This window comes from Terrapene carolina, unplaced genomic scaffold, assembly GCF_002925995.2.
Source record: "Terrapene carolina triunguis isolate 2854851 unplaced genomic scaffold, T_m_triunguis-2.0 Scaffold740, whole genome shotgun sequence".
Lineage (NCBI taxonomy): Eukaryota > Metazoa > Chordata > Testudines > Emydidae > Terrapene > Terrapene triunguis.
The window spans coordinates 2,344,242-2,362,874 of record NW_020665091.1 but is presented as its reverse complement, the minus strand read 5'-3'; the positions used below and the strand labels follow the sequence as shown (position 1 = coordinate 2,362,874).

Genomic DNA, 18,633 nt, shown 5'->3' with positions numbered 1-18,633 from the left:
ATCAGATTTTAGAAACCTCAAATGCATTGCTAGAGCAAACCGTGGTATCACACCTGGTATGTACAGATCACAGATAGCTCTGTAACGTCTCTGTGCCTGGGAGAGTAGGAGCCGGGGATTCTAGAGCAAGGAATTTTCTGGAGCAGCTAATTTGAGGTTTGTATGTGAACTTCCCAAGAAATTAAACAGAATTAGCTGGAGTTTGATCTCATGATAAAAGTGAAATTTTACAAAAGGGAAACAGCAAAGAATTCCACTGGGATTCCTGGGTAACCAGACTGACATGCTATGGGCAATGCTTCATGTGAAACCACGGGACCCTATTCTCCCTGCAGAGTGGAGTGACTCCCAGTAGCTTCAATGGGCATAACTCGTACCCTACAGAAAGAGAAGGTGGCCACGGATTCCACTCATGAACAGTGTATTAATACATGGTCAGAGCATTAATCAAGTCTGGTTACAACTCTGCTTTTGTTGGCTTTAATTTGGCTCCGTGGAACAGGAATATCGTCTTCACACATGTGTCTAGTAAAAAGTTCATAATCCAACAAACCATGAGCGTGTGTATCAGCTTGAATAAAACAGCAGCTAAGGACAGCTAAGGAAAACTGGAAACAGAAAAACAGAAAGTGATTATTTGCTGTAGCTCAAGCAATAGGCCTCAATTTCCATCCACAAAATCTACGGAAAATTTACAAAAATAAAAAACTTCAACAAACCTAAAATAATTTCATGGCCATTTTCATTAGGACAAAAAACATTCTTATTTGAAAATTGTTGCCCATCTCTCTTCCTGACACTACTGAGCCCTTTGTGACTGGAGCAGTCCCAGTGGGGCTGTGTAGTCAGTGGGACGACTCCTGTGAGCAAGGGTTCACCAGTGTTGCACAGTCTGGCCTTAAATAAATATGGGATTCAAGGAGGGAGAGGACACAAATGCATCAGGGCCTACACATGAAGGGATGTAAAAACAACATGGCCATCTTAATAATCAACCCATCAGACTATGGGAATTAATGTAAGCTCCCTTCCAACAAAGCTCTTTAACACAGGTGTAACTTTAAGCACATCAAGTCGTCCCCTGTGATTAAGTGATGTGCATATAAAGAGCAAAGTGTGGTATCTAGTGATAACTCCGAGCCACTGTCTGAACTCTAACAGATCAGCACTGCATAAAACTATAAGAACATAAGAACGGCCATTCTGGGTCAGACCAAAGGTCCATCAACCCAGTATCCTGTTCTCTAACAGTGGCCAATGGCAGGTGCCCCAAAGGGAATGAACAGACAGGTTATCATCAAGTGATCCATGCCCTGTCACCCAATCCCAGCTTCTGGCAAACTATCAGTGTTCAATTAATCTCGGAGGTGCCCGGATCTGTCGCTTCCACCTGCGGGTCTCCCCTGATATATCAGCAGTGCCACTGTTGCCAGGCAATGGTAAGTCTATTAGTTGTGGTTGTGACATATCTAAGGGCTGCGGTTGTTGTCTGTCTGGGACCCTCTTGGGCAAAATGGCAGACACAGTGCCACTTATCTCCCACCCTTCTGGGATTTTGAGAAGATGTTGCCTATTCCTCTTCAATTTGTGTTTGTCTGGGGTGACAACCTCATATGACCATGGGGCTATCTCTTGTAGGGTGACAAATTGTCCCGATTTTATAGGAACAGTCCCAATATTCAGGGCTTTGTCTTACAGAGGCACCTATTACCCCCCACCCCATCCAGATTTTTCACACTTGCTATCTGGTCACCTTAATCTCTTGTAACACCAATGCTGTCTGCAGCCATTGTTTCCAATTGTAGAGATGCACAGGGGGAAAAGCTGGCAATTCTTCCTTGTCAAGTGTGGGGATCTTCACTTCTAAACTAGTAGCACCGGAGGGGAAGGTGGTAAAAGCCTTTGTGGATTCAAGGAAGTCACTAAACTCTGTTTCAAGGACATTTGTTGAAACATAACAACCCATAAGTTCAACATCCATTATGTGTGTCCATGGAGACACCAAGTTATGTCATGTGGTGGCAGTTAATGGACAAGAGATTCTTAGGATGGGGGGATGGTTGAAACAATTCCTCAGTAGTATTGGGAAAAAATTGGTACCACCGATTTTTTGGGGGGAGGAGGGAGAGTTTTCAGCAGGTTGGGCCAGGGGCCACAGGCCCCTGGAAGCTCTTGGATTTTTTTGAAGTACAAAATGTAAAACTCAGTCCATTTCATAAACATTTGTTGTCATTATTTGCTATATTTTCTATATTTTAATAACAATTCATATAGTTTCACTACAACAAAATTACCAGCACAGCACAAAGTATTGGTGCACAGTGTCTTAGAGAAGTAAATGGATGGTCCCAGCCCCAGGAACTTGCACTGCCAATGCCCTATGGAGGATGATGCCAGTTCGGGTATAGTAGTAGAATTTATTGTTTGTATTTTGTATAATTTAAAATAAAAAATAAAGAATAATAAGATAATAATGTAGCATGTGTTGATGTATGATTTGATTATGTTTTGTTAGCTTTTTTTTTTTTTTTGAATAGCAGAAAGGAATGGCTTAACAGCCATTGGTAGAGATCCATCAGCCAGAAATTCTTTGTGTCTGGACTGCATTCAAGGCAGTAACAGACCTTTGAGGTCACCACTTTGTTGTAGGTTTAGCATTTTAAAATAAGTAAAAGAATGCCATGATTTTTTTCTTTTGCATTGCAACTTGATATACTAGAGGCCACTCCCGTGGATGGGGAAACCCAAGGAGATCGGTTATACCCAGACCTCTGGCAATGTGAGACAGCCTCCTCCCAGGAATCAAAGGACGGAGGTGGGCACACGGAAAATAAGGTTCGCCGGATAGCCTGGCGAACTAATGCAGCACGGGGCAAACCAAGAACAGTGGAATGGAGCCCCTACATTAGAACTAGTCAGGGAAGCCATGAGGTTGCAAACCTCACCAAAAGAAATGGCTAGCATAACTCCTAGTGCACCACCCTCTTCTTCCTCGATGTAATGCTTCCCGGACCCCACTTCCTTTTTCGGGGCAAGAATAGAGGAGCCCACTGAATGGGGAACCCCCACCACCAGTAGGGGCACAAAGGTGGAGGATCACAGGCAAGGTCTCCTGGGATCCCGGGGGTCGACCACGTGTGTATGTTCAGCACGGTAAATATACCCCTACACTAGCTTCAATAGATACAGAAGCCACTGTATCCTTAATCAAAACAACCCCAAAAGCAAAAATAAAAATAAAAAAATTAAAACAGGTAGCTTTAAAATCCTTTCAAGGAAAACCTAGTCTCGGGTGGGAATGGACCCAAGTCTCCTTTTCGGTGCAAGGCATTGAGACATTAGGGGATTTGATCCAAACTCCCGATATGGTTAATGAAATTATTCTGGGATCTGACTGGTTGTTCAAAAACAATGTGGTAATCAATATGCCTAAAGGTACTCTTTAAAAGTTAGAAAAAGTTAGGGGGGGAAAAGACCAGTAGCTGCACTTACAGCTCAACAAGCTGAAAAGTGGCGCTTGAAATTCCCCTCCGTATAAACTAAAAAAACCCACCAGATTGTGGTAAAATTAATGCTTGTGTTAAAATTTTTGGGAAATTTGTGCCTCCCCCAAAACAATACTCCTACCCGAGAGAGGCAAAGGCCCAATTGGTGCAAACCATCCAAAAATTAAAACAACAGGGGGTCATTCGAAAAATGAATTCACCCTTTAACTCTCCTGTGTGGCCAGTGCTAAAAGCAAACGGCCAATCCTGGCATTTAACAATTAATTATAAAAGAATCAATAAGGGCACCATCCCTATGGCTCCTATTGCGACTAATATGTGACTACTATTATTGTGACTAATATAACACAGGTAATACAAAAAGTGCAAGCCACATCTAAATATTTCTCAGTTATTAATTTAGCCAACTGTTTCTTTGCCATACTCCTACATCTGGACTCACAAGATCCGTTTGCCTTTACAATAAAAAAGCAACAATGGGACCTTTTGTCAGATGTCCCAGGGCTATCACAACATCCCGGCTATTGCCCATCGGCACTTGTGAATATGCTAGACCAGTTGAGTCCACAAGAAAGGCCTTTTGTGTTTTCATATGTAAATGACATTTTAATATTTGGGGAAACTAAAGCACAAACTCAAACACTAACGGAAAAAGTTTTGGCACTAATTCAAAAAACGGGGTTCAAAGTAGACTCAGACAAGGCTCAGTTGGTGCTACCTCAGGTTATATACCTGGGCATAGTCATTAAACAAACAAAAAAAAGACAGGTAAATCAAAGGAAGGTAAGGGCATTAGTAAAAATGCTGGCCTCTACCGATGCCCACTCTTTAAAAGTACTACTAAAAGAATTCAATTTTCTTAAATCACACATTTATAAATATGCTAAAATAACTCATCCATTATAAAAACTGCTAAAAAACAAAATAGAATAAAAATAAAAAAGCAAAACTCTGCTTTAACCCTGCTAAAACAAAGTGCTCTCACAGCTCCAGCCCTGCGTTTCCCTAATGAATCACAGCCTTTTGTTATTCGTTTGGTGGCTAACAACATGGCCTTGGCTGCTGCACTATTACATAATAATAATAATAATAAAAAGCTAGGGCCAGTAGCATATAAATCCAAAAAATTACAAGAAGTAAAAATAAATTTTAATCCCTGTGAACATGTCTAACACCCGAATGGCTCAATGGACACTTACTTTAGTTAACAAAGGGGTGACCACAAAAACAGTGTCCAAGCCGGACATGCTAACACATGCCCTAATTAAAAAAAAAACCCCAACATAAATGTCCGGAGGTCACTCTGGAGCAAAAAATTGCCTTGGTAAAGGCACCCCCACTAAAAGAATTAAATACTATGGGCCAAAAAAAGCACATTTGATTTATTAATAAAAGTGCAATGGTAGTAAAAAAAAATATGTGTAAAATACGCTGCTATTAACTTAAAAAAAAAGTCATTCAAAAACATTTAAACCATGAATCTTCTCAGCATGCCGAGCTCCACGCAATTTATCAGTTTTTAAAGCAATATAAAAATTCCCCACAGCCCGTGTATATTTATGCTATCAGTAATTTTTGTGTGAAGGGAATACAGTTTTAAATACATGATTGGTATAAAAACGGGTAAAAAGCAGCAAATAAAAAAATATTGCATATACAAAAAAATAAAAATACATTTACCAGTGGGTAACAAAAAACCCTAAACAGTTAATGGTGCAACATGTAAAGGCACACAGTAAAAAAATGGGTATAAAAGCCACCTAGAATAATCGGGTAAATACAAAAGCCCAACAGCATAACATAGCAGTTGTAACCAAAAATAAAATAAAAAATGTCTGTGCTAACACATCTAATCCATCAAATGGCACTACAGACCACCCTAACCAAATTCCAAAAGAAAACAAAAACAAAAGTTACTTAATGTAGCACATCAGTTTATGCATAAAAAAGTAAACAAAAACTTTTAAAAGGCTAAAGCAAATAGCAAAATGAAAGTGTATAAAAAATAATGTTAAAACATGGGTGCGAAATTATGTGTGGTGTGCTCGGGACAAGACTCGTCCTCCACACTGGCAACCCATAATGCACCAACAAAGGCTTGGGCCATAGGACAGGGTTCAAATTAATTTTATTAATAAATTGCCAAAAAGTAAAAAAAAAATCCAGTATTTATTAGTAATAACTGATTCCTTTTCAGGATGGGTAAAAGCATTTCCTACTAAAAATAATAGCACCAGGGTAATGGCCAAAAAGTATTTTAATAAAGTAGTATATATAAATATAGCACCACCAAAATAATAGATTCTAACAATGGGGGAGCCTTTATAAAAAAAAATCTTTACAACAATAATACAAGCCTTGGGAATTAAACAAAAGCTCCATATACCATACCGGCCTCAGTCCTCAGGCCAAGTAAAGCACATGAATCGCACTATTAATAAAGCTCTCCAAAAAATAGTAAATAACACAAAAAAAGACTGGTCAAATAAACTGCCTCTAATTTTGACTGCCATCTGCAGCAGTAATAAACTAAAAACAAAAATTCAACCCTTCCAAATTCTGTTTGGACATCCAATGAGCCTAATAATTAATCCTAGTTACCTGGTATAAAAAAAAAAAAACAAAAAAACCTGTAATATAACCCAGCATAATTATTTTCAATAGCTCAAACAGCTACAAAAAAATAATACCACTCTCCAGTATAGGGTTAATCAAGCCATCAAACACTTAAACAACAAAATTCAAAAACAAAGGTCCAGAAAGGCAGCCTTATAAAAAACAAAAAACCCAAGTCATGTACCTTAAAATAAAGAAAAGGGTCACTCATTAAAATAAAAATAAATAGGCCCTTACTCCATAGTAAAGCGCCTTAGCCCATTGGTATACCGCATTAAAAAAAAATAAAAAACTGAAATGGGTACATGTTTCACAAATTAAATTGTTTACATAAATAATAATGTTTAAATTCTTTGCACACAAAAAAAAAATAAAAAAAAATCCCAAAACCTAAGCACAAAGCACTGCTTAACCACCACAATATTAGTCCACAAAAAATAAAACTCCAGTGTAAGGTCTGGCTTTATCTGCTTCTAAAAACTTTTAGTGCCCAAATAATTAAAGCAATCATAAAAAAATGCAGCCCTCCTTATAAGCCAATATTTAAAAAATAATGCATTCCCCACCAACCAATCATAAATTCCTACCCATAATCCAGTAATCCTCATAAAATGGTATAATAAAAATACTAGCCAACTCTTAAAATCCTTAAAAAATACCCAAATGTATGCCTAAAAAAAAGAGTAAAACTTAAGGTTCACCTTATAAACACCACAAAAATACCAAACCACTAAAAAATAGGTGTTAAAATAAAGGGTCCCTATAAAAATACCACCTAAAGTTCCAGCTACCCACATTTATCATATCAATAAAATAAGCCTGTTAAAAAAAACCCAATTCTAACAGTTATTGTGGGATACTGTTTAAAACTATGATCCCCAAACACATGCACCAAAATCTAAACCAAAAACTATGCATTCAAAAAGGTACCCCAATTAAAATAAAAAACAAAACAAAATTGTTTGTAACTCAAAGTAATCCAGTAAAAGTCTTGTTAAATATACTATTAGTTAAAAATAAAAATTGGTATAAATTAAACTCAGTTAACCGTGTCTAAATTAAAACCCAAATGTTCCCCTACTCCCTTCCTATTTTAACAGCCTAAATAAAAACACATCAACGCTTCAATAACAAAACAAAACAAAATGTAATAAACACCATATTTAAAAAAGTTAAATTTAAATAAAAAATTATAAATACTATAAACCTAAAAGTAATTAAAAATAAATTAAGTTTCTTGTCACAACTGCAAAATAGTCTCATTCACAAGCAAGCAAAAATACTGTAAATTTAATACAAACTAGTCTAAAAAACCTAAAAGCAACATAAAATATGTGGCAGTGGCTAAACACCACCCCTAGATGCTATATAAACAACAAATAAAATTAAAAAATAAAGCTTCCTTAGCCATAAAATGTACTAAAATGCAAATTCTTAATTTAGCATCACTAAAACACAAAATGTTTTAAATAATATCTAAAAATGTTCGGGTATTAACGCATCTTTTAAAACAACATAAGAGGTCCTTATTTAACACCTACAAATATAAATAAATGCAATATGTTTCCAGCATAGTTAAGCCTAATTTGTTATTAAATAAAATTATTATTAAAATTGCTCAACAATAATCTATAAAAACAAAAATATAAAAAATAAGCCCACTCCCAAAATTGACCATAAAATCCCTTTAGCTACCCCGGGTTATGGGTCAATAAGCTAAAAAATAAAAATAAAAATACATTATTAAACACCCAACACCCAAGGGTATACAAAATAAAACCCTCAAAAATGCGTGTGCTTATCCCTACCTATCACCACAAAACCATGCAGCAAAAACACATAATTAAAAACGTGTATAAAACAAACTAAAAAATGCAACACGTGTTTTGTACAACAATGTGTATGTGTTACATCCTAAAAAACAATATTAAAAAAAATGCAAATACTAGCCAACCCCCAGTAAATAAATGTAAATATAATGCCCATGTATTATAGACTAGCAATCACACGCACTATTTACCAAAAATAAAAAAAGCACAATGCACTATAACCGCCACCCCGGTTAATTTCTCTGTTACCCTTGGCCTAAATTGGAACAATCTAACTAATCACTTGTCAAAAACAAAGGTGACTCAGTTTTTACAACAAACACAAAAAAATATAAAGAAGCGTGTCATTCAAATATTACATGCAAATAAAAACATGCTACAAATTGCTAAATCTAAAAAAAACCTAACAGCCTATCACTGGTACATTTTTACAAGCTGGTCCCCGACGTCTAAAAGCATATTGTCTATTATGTTTCACCCATTACTAGTTGTATTAATATTGTCCTGTGTTTGCTTGCTAAAAATGTGTTATATATGCTGTTAAACAAAAAAAAAGTTTATTAAATTACAATCACAAGCCCAAATTGTCACTCAGTATATATATATAAAACAGTATATAAAACAATTGTATAAAATATGACCCACTCAAGAATTGTTCTTGAGGGGTCAAAAGGTGGATATGTAGTAGTAGAATTTATTGTTTGTATTCTGTATAATTTAAAATAAAAAATAAAGAATAATAAGATAATAATGTAGCATGTATTAAATGTACAGATGTATGATTTGACCATATCCTGCCAGCCACCCTTTTTGAATAGCAGAAAGGAATGGCCTAACAGTCATTGATAGATATGCATCAGCCAGAACTTCTTTGTGTCTAAACTAATTTCAAGGCAGTAACAGACCTTTAAGGTCACTACTTTGTTGTAGGTTTATCATTTTAAAATAAGTTTAAAAATGCCATAATTGTTTTCTTTTGCATTGCAACTTAATGTTCCTGTTCAAAATGTTCTATATAAATTAATTCCATTTTATGTATAAATAAAAAATATATATTAAAAAATAAATATAAAAGCCATCGCTAAACCAAATATGCTGAAAAACCAAAAACGCCAAAAAGCTACATCACACCTCTATTAAAATATCAAAGAAAGCAAATGAACAACTCTAAAAATAAAACAAACACCTATCAATAAAAACAAAATAGCTATAATCAAAACCAGCACAAAATAACTCCCTTAAAAACTTAATAAAAAAAATAAAAAAGAAAAAAGAACTTAAAAAACACTTATCAAACAATAATTAATTACAACATAACAATGCAAAAACTCATTAATCTCAATAAAAAAAATCACTGTATAAACAAAATACCTTGCCATAAAACTTTTGGTTCATCCTACCAAAACTTCCCCAAAGCATCATATCACAACCAACAAAACCCTGCTCCTCCTTACCCATAATCAACCATTAAATTAATCCAAACTCTAAACTAATAACTATAATATCAATTAGCAAAACAATGTATGTATGTATATAGTATAATTAAATGTATATGCTAATTGTTATATCTTCAATAAACGCAGCATATTGCCTTTTCCCCTAAAAAAAAAAATCCCATGTGCTTCTTATAAGCATAACAGGGTGTTGATGCTAAAGGGAGCAGGAGTAGGGTTTGAATTACTGGCAAAAACAGATCTTTTAACACCCGTGCCCAGTGCAGTGGCCTGAATCCCACACGAAGGGGAGTGGGAGAAGCAGGCACTTAGAAAAAGAAGGCATGCAGGGTGGGATTCATAATAGGCACCTAACTCCCATGGAATCAAGTAAACACAGGCTGGCCAGCAGGGCTGGCCTTTGACTCTTGTGAAGCCCCCAGCTATAGGGACCTGCCAAACCCACCCTGCCTAACTTGGGAGAACCCAGAAATGAAAAAGATATTATCAGCATTCATGTTAAAAGCCAAGTTTCTGGCCTGGAAAGAATGAACTTACAGCTAGGGCCGGGCGTTTGTCCCTGATATCTCCTACACCTCAAAGGGTATTCATAGTCTACCAGTGTAGACACCCTGTGCTGAGACCATGTCCTGCAGCACAGGGACCTAATGTTGGGACCATGTGTTGGGGGAAGGGATTTTAGGGTTTTTTCCTCTATGTCCCCCATCTAGCCCTGCTCCTCTCCCTCCCTGTCCCCCATCCAGTCCTGCTACACTGTCTCTTTATCTGTCACCCAACCCTGCGTTCCCACCCCCAGGTTCGTAGGGAGGGTGTTGCCATTTCAGCCTGGCTTGGGCAACCAGTGACAGCGGCAGCTCATTCTCCCCCTCCCACTGTCCCTTCACCTGCACCACATCTCTCTGCCAGCTGGTGTACTGGGTTCTCATTTCAGCACAACTAGCCCTTCAGTGTTGCTGCCAGTGGTAGGGATCAGCCTTCTGTAACCTTCTCAATGCGCCTCTGCTCTCTACCCCCCTGTCCCAGACCAGACCATGAAAAGCCTCCCCGCGGACAAGGAGAACAGCCTAGCTTGAGTTGGTATGAAGCACGTGGAGGAGAGGGGGAACTGCCCCCCCCCATCCAAATGGAGGCCCTGGAAAAAATCTTCCTAATTTTGTTAACCTCTTGGGAACTTCATTAAAAGAGCCCAGTATTATGACTGTTACCACTTGAAGTCAGGCATGATTGGGAAAAGTTTCCAAGGAAGAAGAGAAATCGGATCTCTTTCCATTTTCCTCAGATATTTTTGATGGGGGAAGGGAGGGAAGACTCACTCTGCCAGGGGAAAGAGGAAGAGCACTATGGGTATGTCTGCAATGCAATGTAAGCCCATGCTCCATCTCAGGCTCAAGCCCAAACCCCCTTCTGTCTACACACAAATGTTTTGGACTCAGTCTCAACCCAGGATCCTAGGACCCCACACAGGTGGAGAGTCCAAGCCCGAGTCCAGCCAGGACCCAGAATTCAAGCCTTATTGTTTTGTAGCTTGGACGCAGACTTGGACCCAGGGGATCCACCAATGCTGTCTCACAATCTCTTGTGCCTGTGTCCTTTGTCCTCTCTATCACACGAGCTGCCAATCGACTCCCAGGAAACGGAAGTAACCTTCCTTGTTCAAGTACAACTTGGCTTTTAACCCTTCCATTTTATTCTGACCGCTGAGCTGGAAACACAGTAAACGTTCTCCTGTATTTGCAACAGCCACCAACCAGAAGAAATCCTTTGCCAAGCACACTGCTTCATGGTTGCAGGAGCACTGCCTGATTCTGGTGAATCTCTGGTGTGAGGTGAGCAAAACATTTGATTTTAGTATGAGTACCAGGAATGACTAGGCCTACCAGCAAATAGCTAAGAAGTTGACAGCATTGGAAATGTACTGACCGGTGACCAGTGCAGGGAGCGTATTAAAGTAGCTCAAGACTGACTACTGCAAAGCCAGGGACCAGAACCAGACCTCTGGGAACTTGCCCATCATGCCCATTTTAGGATGACTTTGACCAGGTGCTGGGCATTGTGCCTAGCACAGAACCAACAGCTGTGCACAATGACCTGGAGATCTGGGATGGTGAGCTGCTGGTCCCACAATCCAGCATAGGAGCCAGCAGCTGGTGCTGGATGAAGCCACCAAATTGACTCTGGTGATGAAGCAGGTCCCCAAGGTGGCTTTGCTGCAGGAGCAGCTGCAGCACATCCTGGGGCTATACTTTCAGGAGCTTTTTCAATGCTTCCTGGAGGATTGGTCCACTACAGAACCAGCAGAAGAAACTAAACAGGCAGAAGTCACCCCAGAGCAGGGTAAGTTTCTGGTTCCATTTTTGTGTTTATTAATATAGCTATGAGAGGGATTTCTGATTAATGAACTAATGCAAAAGTTATTACAAGTCAACAGGATGCTGCATTATGGTTGGTGCCTTCCCACAGCTTCCGATACAACTTGTTATGACTGCATGCAAATACTCAGCAATCCATCAGTATCCCCCCACCTCCCCGCCAGTATGTGGAATTCAAAATGGAGACTGGGAAGTGCAAACAGTGAAACAAGCCTCCTAAAATGAAGTTTAACTGGAAAAGCACACATTTTTGCTAAGATATGCCAGCCTGTTAAAAATAAGATTCTTATATTGTCTTCCCGCTCTGTAGCAACTCGACGTTGTAATGAGCCGTCAGCAAACAGTGAACTGCAGGGGCTGGGGGTAGGGGGGAAGTGTTGAAATGTAGTCCATTTACAACTGTAGTCCATTTCAGTTAAGTGTAGTCCATGTGATCCATTTGTCTGAAGCACATCTGGGGGTTTGAATGCAGTCCAGAATTGTGCCAGAGGAGGCAGGGGGAGGAATGCGGATGCTGGTGGGGTTCTGTGTGTTTGCATGCAGTCATAATAGGTTGTATCGAAAGCCATGGGGAGGCACCAACCGTGTGGATGCCAATGCAGCATCCTGTTGATTCCCTAATGAATTTTGACCCAATCCCAGGTGCTGATAGTTACAAACTTTTCCCATAGCAGGAACTCCAGATAGGCAGTCACATTTTGGTGAAGGACATATTTTTCAGGCCACCCGGGTAGCTGACCTGCCGACACCACTCCTAGATGTACTGTTCACTCACCATATATTTGATTACTTCAGTGTCATACACTGCTGTCTTCCCACCAACAGCTTGGAATAAAACCTCTTTTTTCCACTCTGGAAACACAAGAAATGTCATGTCCTCCAAAATGTGGAATGCCTGAAATGACAGAGTCTTATGTAGAAAGCCACAGCAACCACCTTCCCCCAAAGGCCAAACTGGTCTGCAATTTTTAGAAAAAAGTGGTTGTGATTTTTCACCTGCCATATTCTGTGCATGTAATTAACCTGTCTGTGTCCAGAGAGCTTCTGTGATCGGAAGTGTCTCTCTAACAATATACTGAAGTACAGTACTATAAAGTAACATTTTATATCCTTGAAATTCCAAAAGGAATGTTTCTCTGCTCATGTGCCAAGACATTTCAGCAATGAACACCTGTGCCTTGTCTACTTCCATGCCCATCTGCCTCGACAGCTCATCCACACTCCAATAGAAGCCTGTGTCACCAGACCGGTCCAAGAGGAAGTGTGTCCATGCTGAACTTATGGTTGACATCCTGGACAGGGCCAACAAGCAGGTCCAGTACCAAAGAGAGAGGGACTTGCAGCAAGTGGAAAGACAAGAAGGGAGGCAAATGGAAAGGCTCAGGCTGTCTGCACAGCTTGAGGACAAGATTTCAGCATGGAAGCAGACACTAGCTTTGCAGTTCCTGGAAGAGGAACAGCGTCTGAGGGAGGAAGACAGCAGAAAGAACTCTTTGAGTGGCTGTTTTTGCTAATGGCTGCCACCCTGTAGGCACCTGCTGAGCCCATCCCATGGCGTGAGTCCCCTGCTCAGTACAATGTGCTGCAGACCAGGAACAGTTTGGACAATTCCATGTCTGGGTGGGCCATGCAATCGGGCCCTAACAATAGATGTACAGGCCAAATGTTCCCCATGCAGTCCCCCAAACTGAACCCCTCCCTGTGGATGCCTTCTCCCCCCTGCCCAAGCACCCGGTGTGCAGGAAACATGTAAGGAAGGGAGAAGAAAACAGGGACCAGGGGACTCACCACAGTAAGGAATTTTTTGTCTTGGAAATTGTTTCACTTTTTGCCCTTGTTCATGCACCTTGTCCCTGGTCTGGTTTCGCTGTTCCTGGTTTGGTGTGCTAATGGCAGCTGGCCCGCCTGGCAATAGTTTAATACTGTGCTTTTCTAATAAATGTTCAAAAACAAAGATTTTTATTTTATAAAGAAATCGTACTACCAGACCTCATCACATCATATAATGTGTATTTCAAATAATAAAAATAAACACATAAGGGACAACTGTGAAGTTGTATAGAAACACCATTTATTTCTCAATACAGACATCTAAATTCACAGTTCATCTCCCCTCACCCACAATTCCAGTTTCCTAAGTGGTCATCTGATTCATAAGGTACAATTCATGGGAATCAATCCTCCTCTCCCTTACCTAATGTACAGGAAGCATTGCACAAGCACATTCGTAAAGCTACTGTTCTTCCTCTTCCATTGGCCCATGCAAATCCATTATGTGGGGGCAAAGATCATCCCTAATTTCTCTTGCCTGGGTTCATCCAGCTCCAGCTGCAGTAGCTGCACTTTCTGGCTGAGAGTACTGGTTCAGCAGGATGTGTTGGTGAACTCCTCAAACTACCTGTGATGCACAGGGATGGACAGTCAAGTTATCTCACAGTGCACTGTGACAAAGTGTACCCCCGGAGTGAAGCCTGGAAGCTGTTGAAACCACTGTGCCCCCAAATCATTCAGCTGGGTTGGCCTCCCACATTGCTCCGCTGGTGACCCACAGCCAGATACTCCGGGCCCTGTTATCACCCAACATGACAGCAGGTGGCACCACACACCCAACTGAGTCACCCGAGTGCTTTACCTAAGCCACTCATGGACCAACAATGGAGGCACCAGCCAATTTCACAGCTCCCCAGCCTTGCACCCCTACTGGAGTATAAACCCAAAATTATACCGTCTTGCACTGCACAGGGATCTGTATGGTGCAAGCCCATTAATTAGTCTGCTCCCCCCTCGATGTGGGGAAGATATGCACAAGCCTTTGTTAACAGAGCTAAGGTTCCCTAACACTTCACTCAAAAACACACTGGTTAAGATAAAACATAAAACAGGTTTATTAACTACGGAAAGATAGATTTTAAGTGATTATAAGTGATAACAAACAGATCAAAGCAGATTTCCTAGGAAATCAAACAAAATCCAATCTAAGACTTATACAAATTAGATAGGATTTGAATCAGCAATATCTCATCCTGACTGATGATACAAGCAGGATTACAGATTCTTGAGGCACAGGCTGCATCTGCTTTGCAGTCTGGGTTCCCTTCCCCTGTTCAAAGTCCTTTTTCTTCCAGAGGTTCTTCCAGGTGTTGAGTTGTGGGGAAGTGAAGACAAGTGATGATGTCACTACCCATCTTTTATAGTTTCTTCCAGCTTGCTGGAAAGTCTATGTATGTGACGTGGGGGTCCACCCCCATTAGCCAAATATTCTCCATGGTCTCCGTGCTCCTTCTGAGGAGGCTTCCTTATACAGAGTTCCTGAACTAGTAGTTTCTTCCCTTGATGGGTGTTGATGACAGCAATTAACACTGTCTGGCTACTCTATTGTTGTACCTGAAAGGCTGGTTTTGGGTGTTTCCAGTCACACACACATCACACTTTAGTAACTCACACATAGCAAGATTTCATAACTTCACATATGATGATAGCAAATACAATCCACTGAGATATTAATGTTTAGCAGATCAAGACTTTTAGAATGATACCTCACAAGGCATACTTTGTACAAAACATATCATAATTACATCACCATGGTAAATATATGGTGTTTTGGGCTGCAGAATGTCAAATGTATCAAAAATAAAGGGCTAGAGCGGTCACATTTCAGAAGGGCACTAGGAAATCTGGAATATTGTTAGTTTGATTCAGGACTGTGTGCTGCAATACAGATGCTGGAGCCCCAGGTTGGGGCCCAGGTTCAAATATTCTCAGCCAGGGGTCAGTAATCAGTGTGGATGCTCAAGACCTGGGTTCTCATACCCAAGGTTTGCTGACTCCAGTTCCACTAACCCTGGGCTTACATTACAGTGTACATATGCTAAGTGGCTAAGGGCCACTGGCATCCATATAGACAATGTGAAATAAACTATGGATATTGCTAAATATCAAAAGAAGACAGTATCATCAGACTTTCTATAAAAGGCTGTGTGAGGAGGATTTTGGCCAAACTTTTGCAAAGATTTTTCTGGCTGAATATTTATTAAGAAGGAGCTGAATGGTGTCAATCCTGCCCAGAATGTCAGATAGTAGACCAGAAACAATAAAAAACAGACATCAGTTGATTTCAATTCTTATCATAGGTACACAATTTGAAAGGATTGCAATGAGTATCATGGGTCCACTAGAACAGAATTACCAAATGAATCAATACATTTTAATTATTTGTGACTACATGACTCAATATCCAGAGGCAGTCCCTTTACAGTGCTACTGCCATGAGAATTGCAGAGAAAGTGATGATACTCTTTAGTAGGGTGGACATCCATAGAATATTCCTGACGGATCAGGGAACTAATTTCCAAGCATCCCTATTAAAAGAGTTTTACCAACTCTTAGGCATTAAAGACATCTGAACTAGCCCTTATCCAAATGATCCCTAATCCACTGGTGGATGGGCTAGTGGAAAGGATGGATCAATCCCTGAAATGAACATTAAAATATATATGCACAGTCCGTACCCAGACAGTGGGATTTTATCTTTCATTTGCTTATTGAAAAGCCACACAGGCTTCAATGTAATTCTCTCCATTCGAGTTGTATGGCTGACAGCCTAGTGGTCCATAGACGTGATCAAAGAAAGTTTGCAGGGATGAACCACGGACTCCCCCAATTTTATCGATTATATTGTAAATCTGAAGGACAACTTGCAGAGGTCTCCCACATAGCTGAAGAAAATCTAGAAGAGGAGGCACAAACAAGATGATATAATAAACAAGTTCAGAAATGGCAGCTTAGGGTGGGAAGTAAAGTTCTGTTATTGTTATCCACCACTACCAAAGATAAGCTGCTAGCTAAATGGCATGGTCTGTTTGTAGTATCAAGGCAGGTAGGAATGACATATTGTGAAATCGAATTATCTGAAGAAAAGGGAAAGAACTTTCATATAAATATATTAAGACCCTGGATTGAAAGGAAAACAAGGAATTTAGCATTGACCATGCCCTCAGAATTAGGTAATAATGTATCAGAGGAGGCATGTGCCAGAAAGTCATTTTCGTTGCCCTCCACTGGACTCTCTCCAATTTGTCCACATCCCACTACAGAAGCTCCCATTGGCGGGGAATGGCAAACCGCAGCCACTGGGAGCTGAGAATGGCTGTACCTGTGGACACTCAGGTAAACAAAGTATCTCACGGCCCGCCAGGGGCTTACTCTGAACAAGCCACGAACCAAGTTTGGGAAATCCTGATCTAGTCTGAGCTCCTGTATATCACAGGCTGCCAGCACCCACACACTAAACCCAACAACCAAAGTGAGATGAAAGTATTGCAGCCCAGTATAGAGGCATCTCTTTGACAAGACTAATATTTGTCATAGAATATCATAGAATATCAGGGTTGGAAGGGACCTCAGGAGGTCATCTAGTCCAACCCCCTGCTCAAAGCAGGACCAATCCCCAGATAGATTTTTACCCCAGTTCCCTAAATGGCCCCCCTCAAGGATTGAGCTCACAACCCTGGGTTTAGCAGGCCAATGCTCAAACTCTTAAACTTCTTTCTGATAAGATAAACAGATGGATCTCTTTAAGTGTCTCATTATAAGGCATTTTCACCAACCCCCAAATCTGCACCCTCTCTTCTCTGCACCCTCTCCAGTTTTTCAACATCCTTTAAAATATGTGGACACCAGAACTGCCATATACAAAGGTAAAATCAACTCCCTACTCCTACTTACTACCCGTTATTTACCACTCTGCCAATCGTTGTGTCATCTCCAAATATTATCAGCAGTGATTTATATAACTACTTCCAGATCATTGCTGATCAGCGCAGTACGAGTGCAGAAGCCCATTACAAACACACCATTCAATCATGATTCCTCATTAACAACCACTTTTGGAGATCTTAGTCCATTTAATGTACTTTATTATTATTGTATAGTGTTCATTTTTAATCAGAATGATGTACAATACTAAATCAAACATCTAAAGTATCTTACAGTTACTTGTATCAACCTGTGACACTGAGTCAAAAATGGTTAAGCAACTAGCAGGCTACATAACCCAAATTCAATCTTTAGAGACATATTAAAAGTATGTAAATGGTAATTAGGGCCATTCCATATTAGATAAACTTGAGCTTTGAAATGTAGACTTGTATTGATAGAGAATTAGAAAATGTTTACCTGTATCGGGGTCGGCAACCTTTCGGAAGTGGTGTGCCAAGTCTTCATTTATTCACTCTAATTTAAGGTTTCGCGTGCCAGTAATACATTTTAATGTTTTTAGAAGGTCTCCTTTTTTAAGTCTATAATATATAACTAAACTAAACTAAACTATTGTTGTATGTAAAGTAAATAAGGTTTTTAAAATGTTTAAGAAGCTTCATTTAAAATTAAATTAAAGTGCATTGTATGTAAGAGAGCAGTATGATTACGCAGAGCTCCAGTATGAAATTGCAGAAAAACCTGAGAGTCTCTGGATTAAGTTTAGAAGTGTGAGCAACAAGTAGGGCCGGCTCTAACCTTTTGCCACCCCAAGCAGCAAAAAAAAGCGCCGCCCCGCCGTAACACCTCCCCCAGCGCCGCCCCGCCCAACTGAAACCCCCCCCACAGACTGCCGCACCACCGAAACCCCCCCGCCGAGTGCCGCGCCGCCGAACAGCCCCACCCCCCGCCGCGCTGCCGAACACCCCCTGTCCCTCGCCGAGTGCCGTGCTGCTGAACCACCCCGCGCGGAGTGCCGCCGAACACCCCCCGCCGAGCGCCGCGCCGCCGAAACCCCCGCCGAGCGCCGCGCTGCCGAAACCCCACCCCCCGCGCGGAGCACTGCCAAACACCCCCCGCGGAGCGCCGCGCTGCTGAACCACTC

At 40.4% G+C, this 18,633-nt stretch overlaps 1 protein-coding gene across 1 annotated transcript in view; it reads left to right on the top strand.

The window, feature by feature from the left end:
* The first annotated feature begins 10,745 nt into the window (after positions 1-10,745).
* Positions 10,746-18,633, top strand: part of CD163L1 (CD163 molecule like 1) — a 128,839-nt gene continuing 120,951 nt past the window's right edge. Inside the window, exons 1-3 of the mRNA XM_029913602.1 lie at positions 10,746-10,749; positions 11,146-11,231; positions 11,535-11,739. Coding sequence (XP_029769462.1) covers positions 10,746-10,749; positions 11,146-11,231; positions 11,535-11,739 — 295 coding nt within the window. The remainder of the gene's footprint in view (positions 10,750-11,145; positions 11,232-11,534; positions 11,740-18,633) is intronic.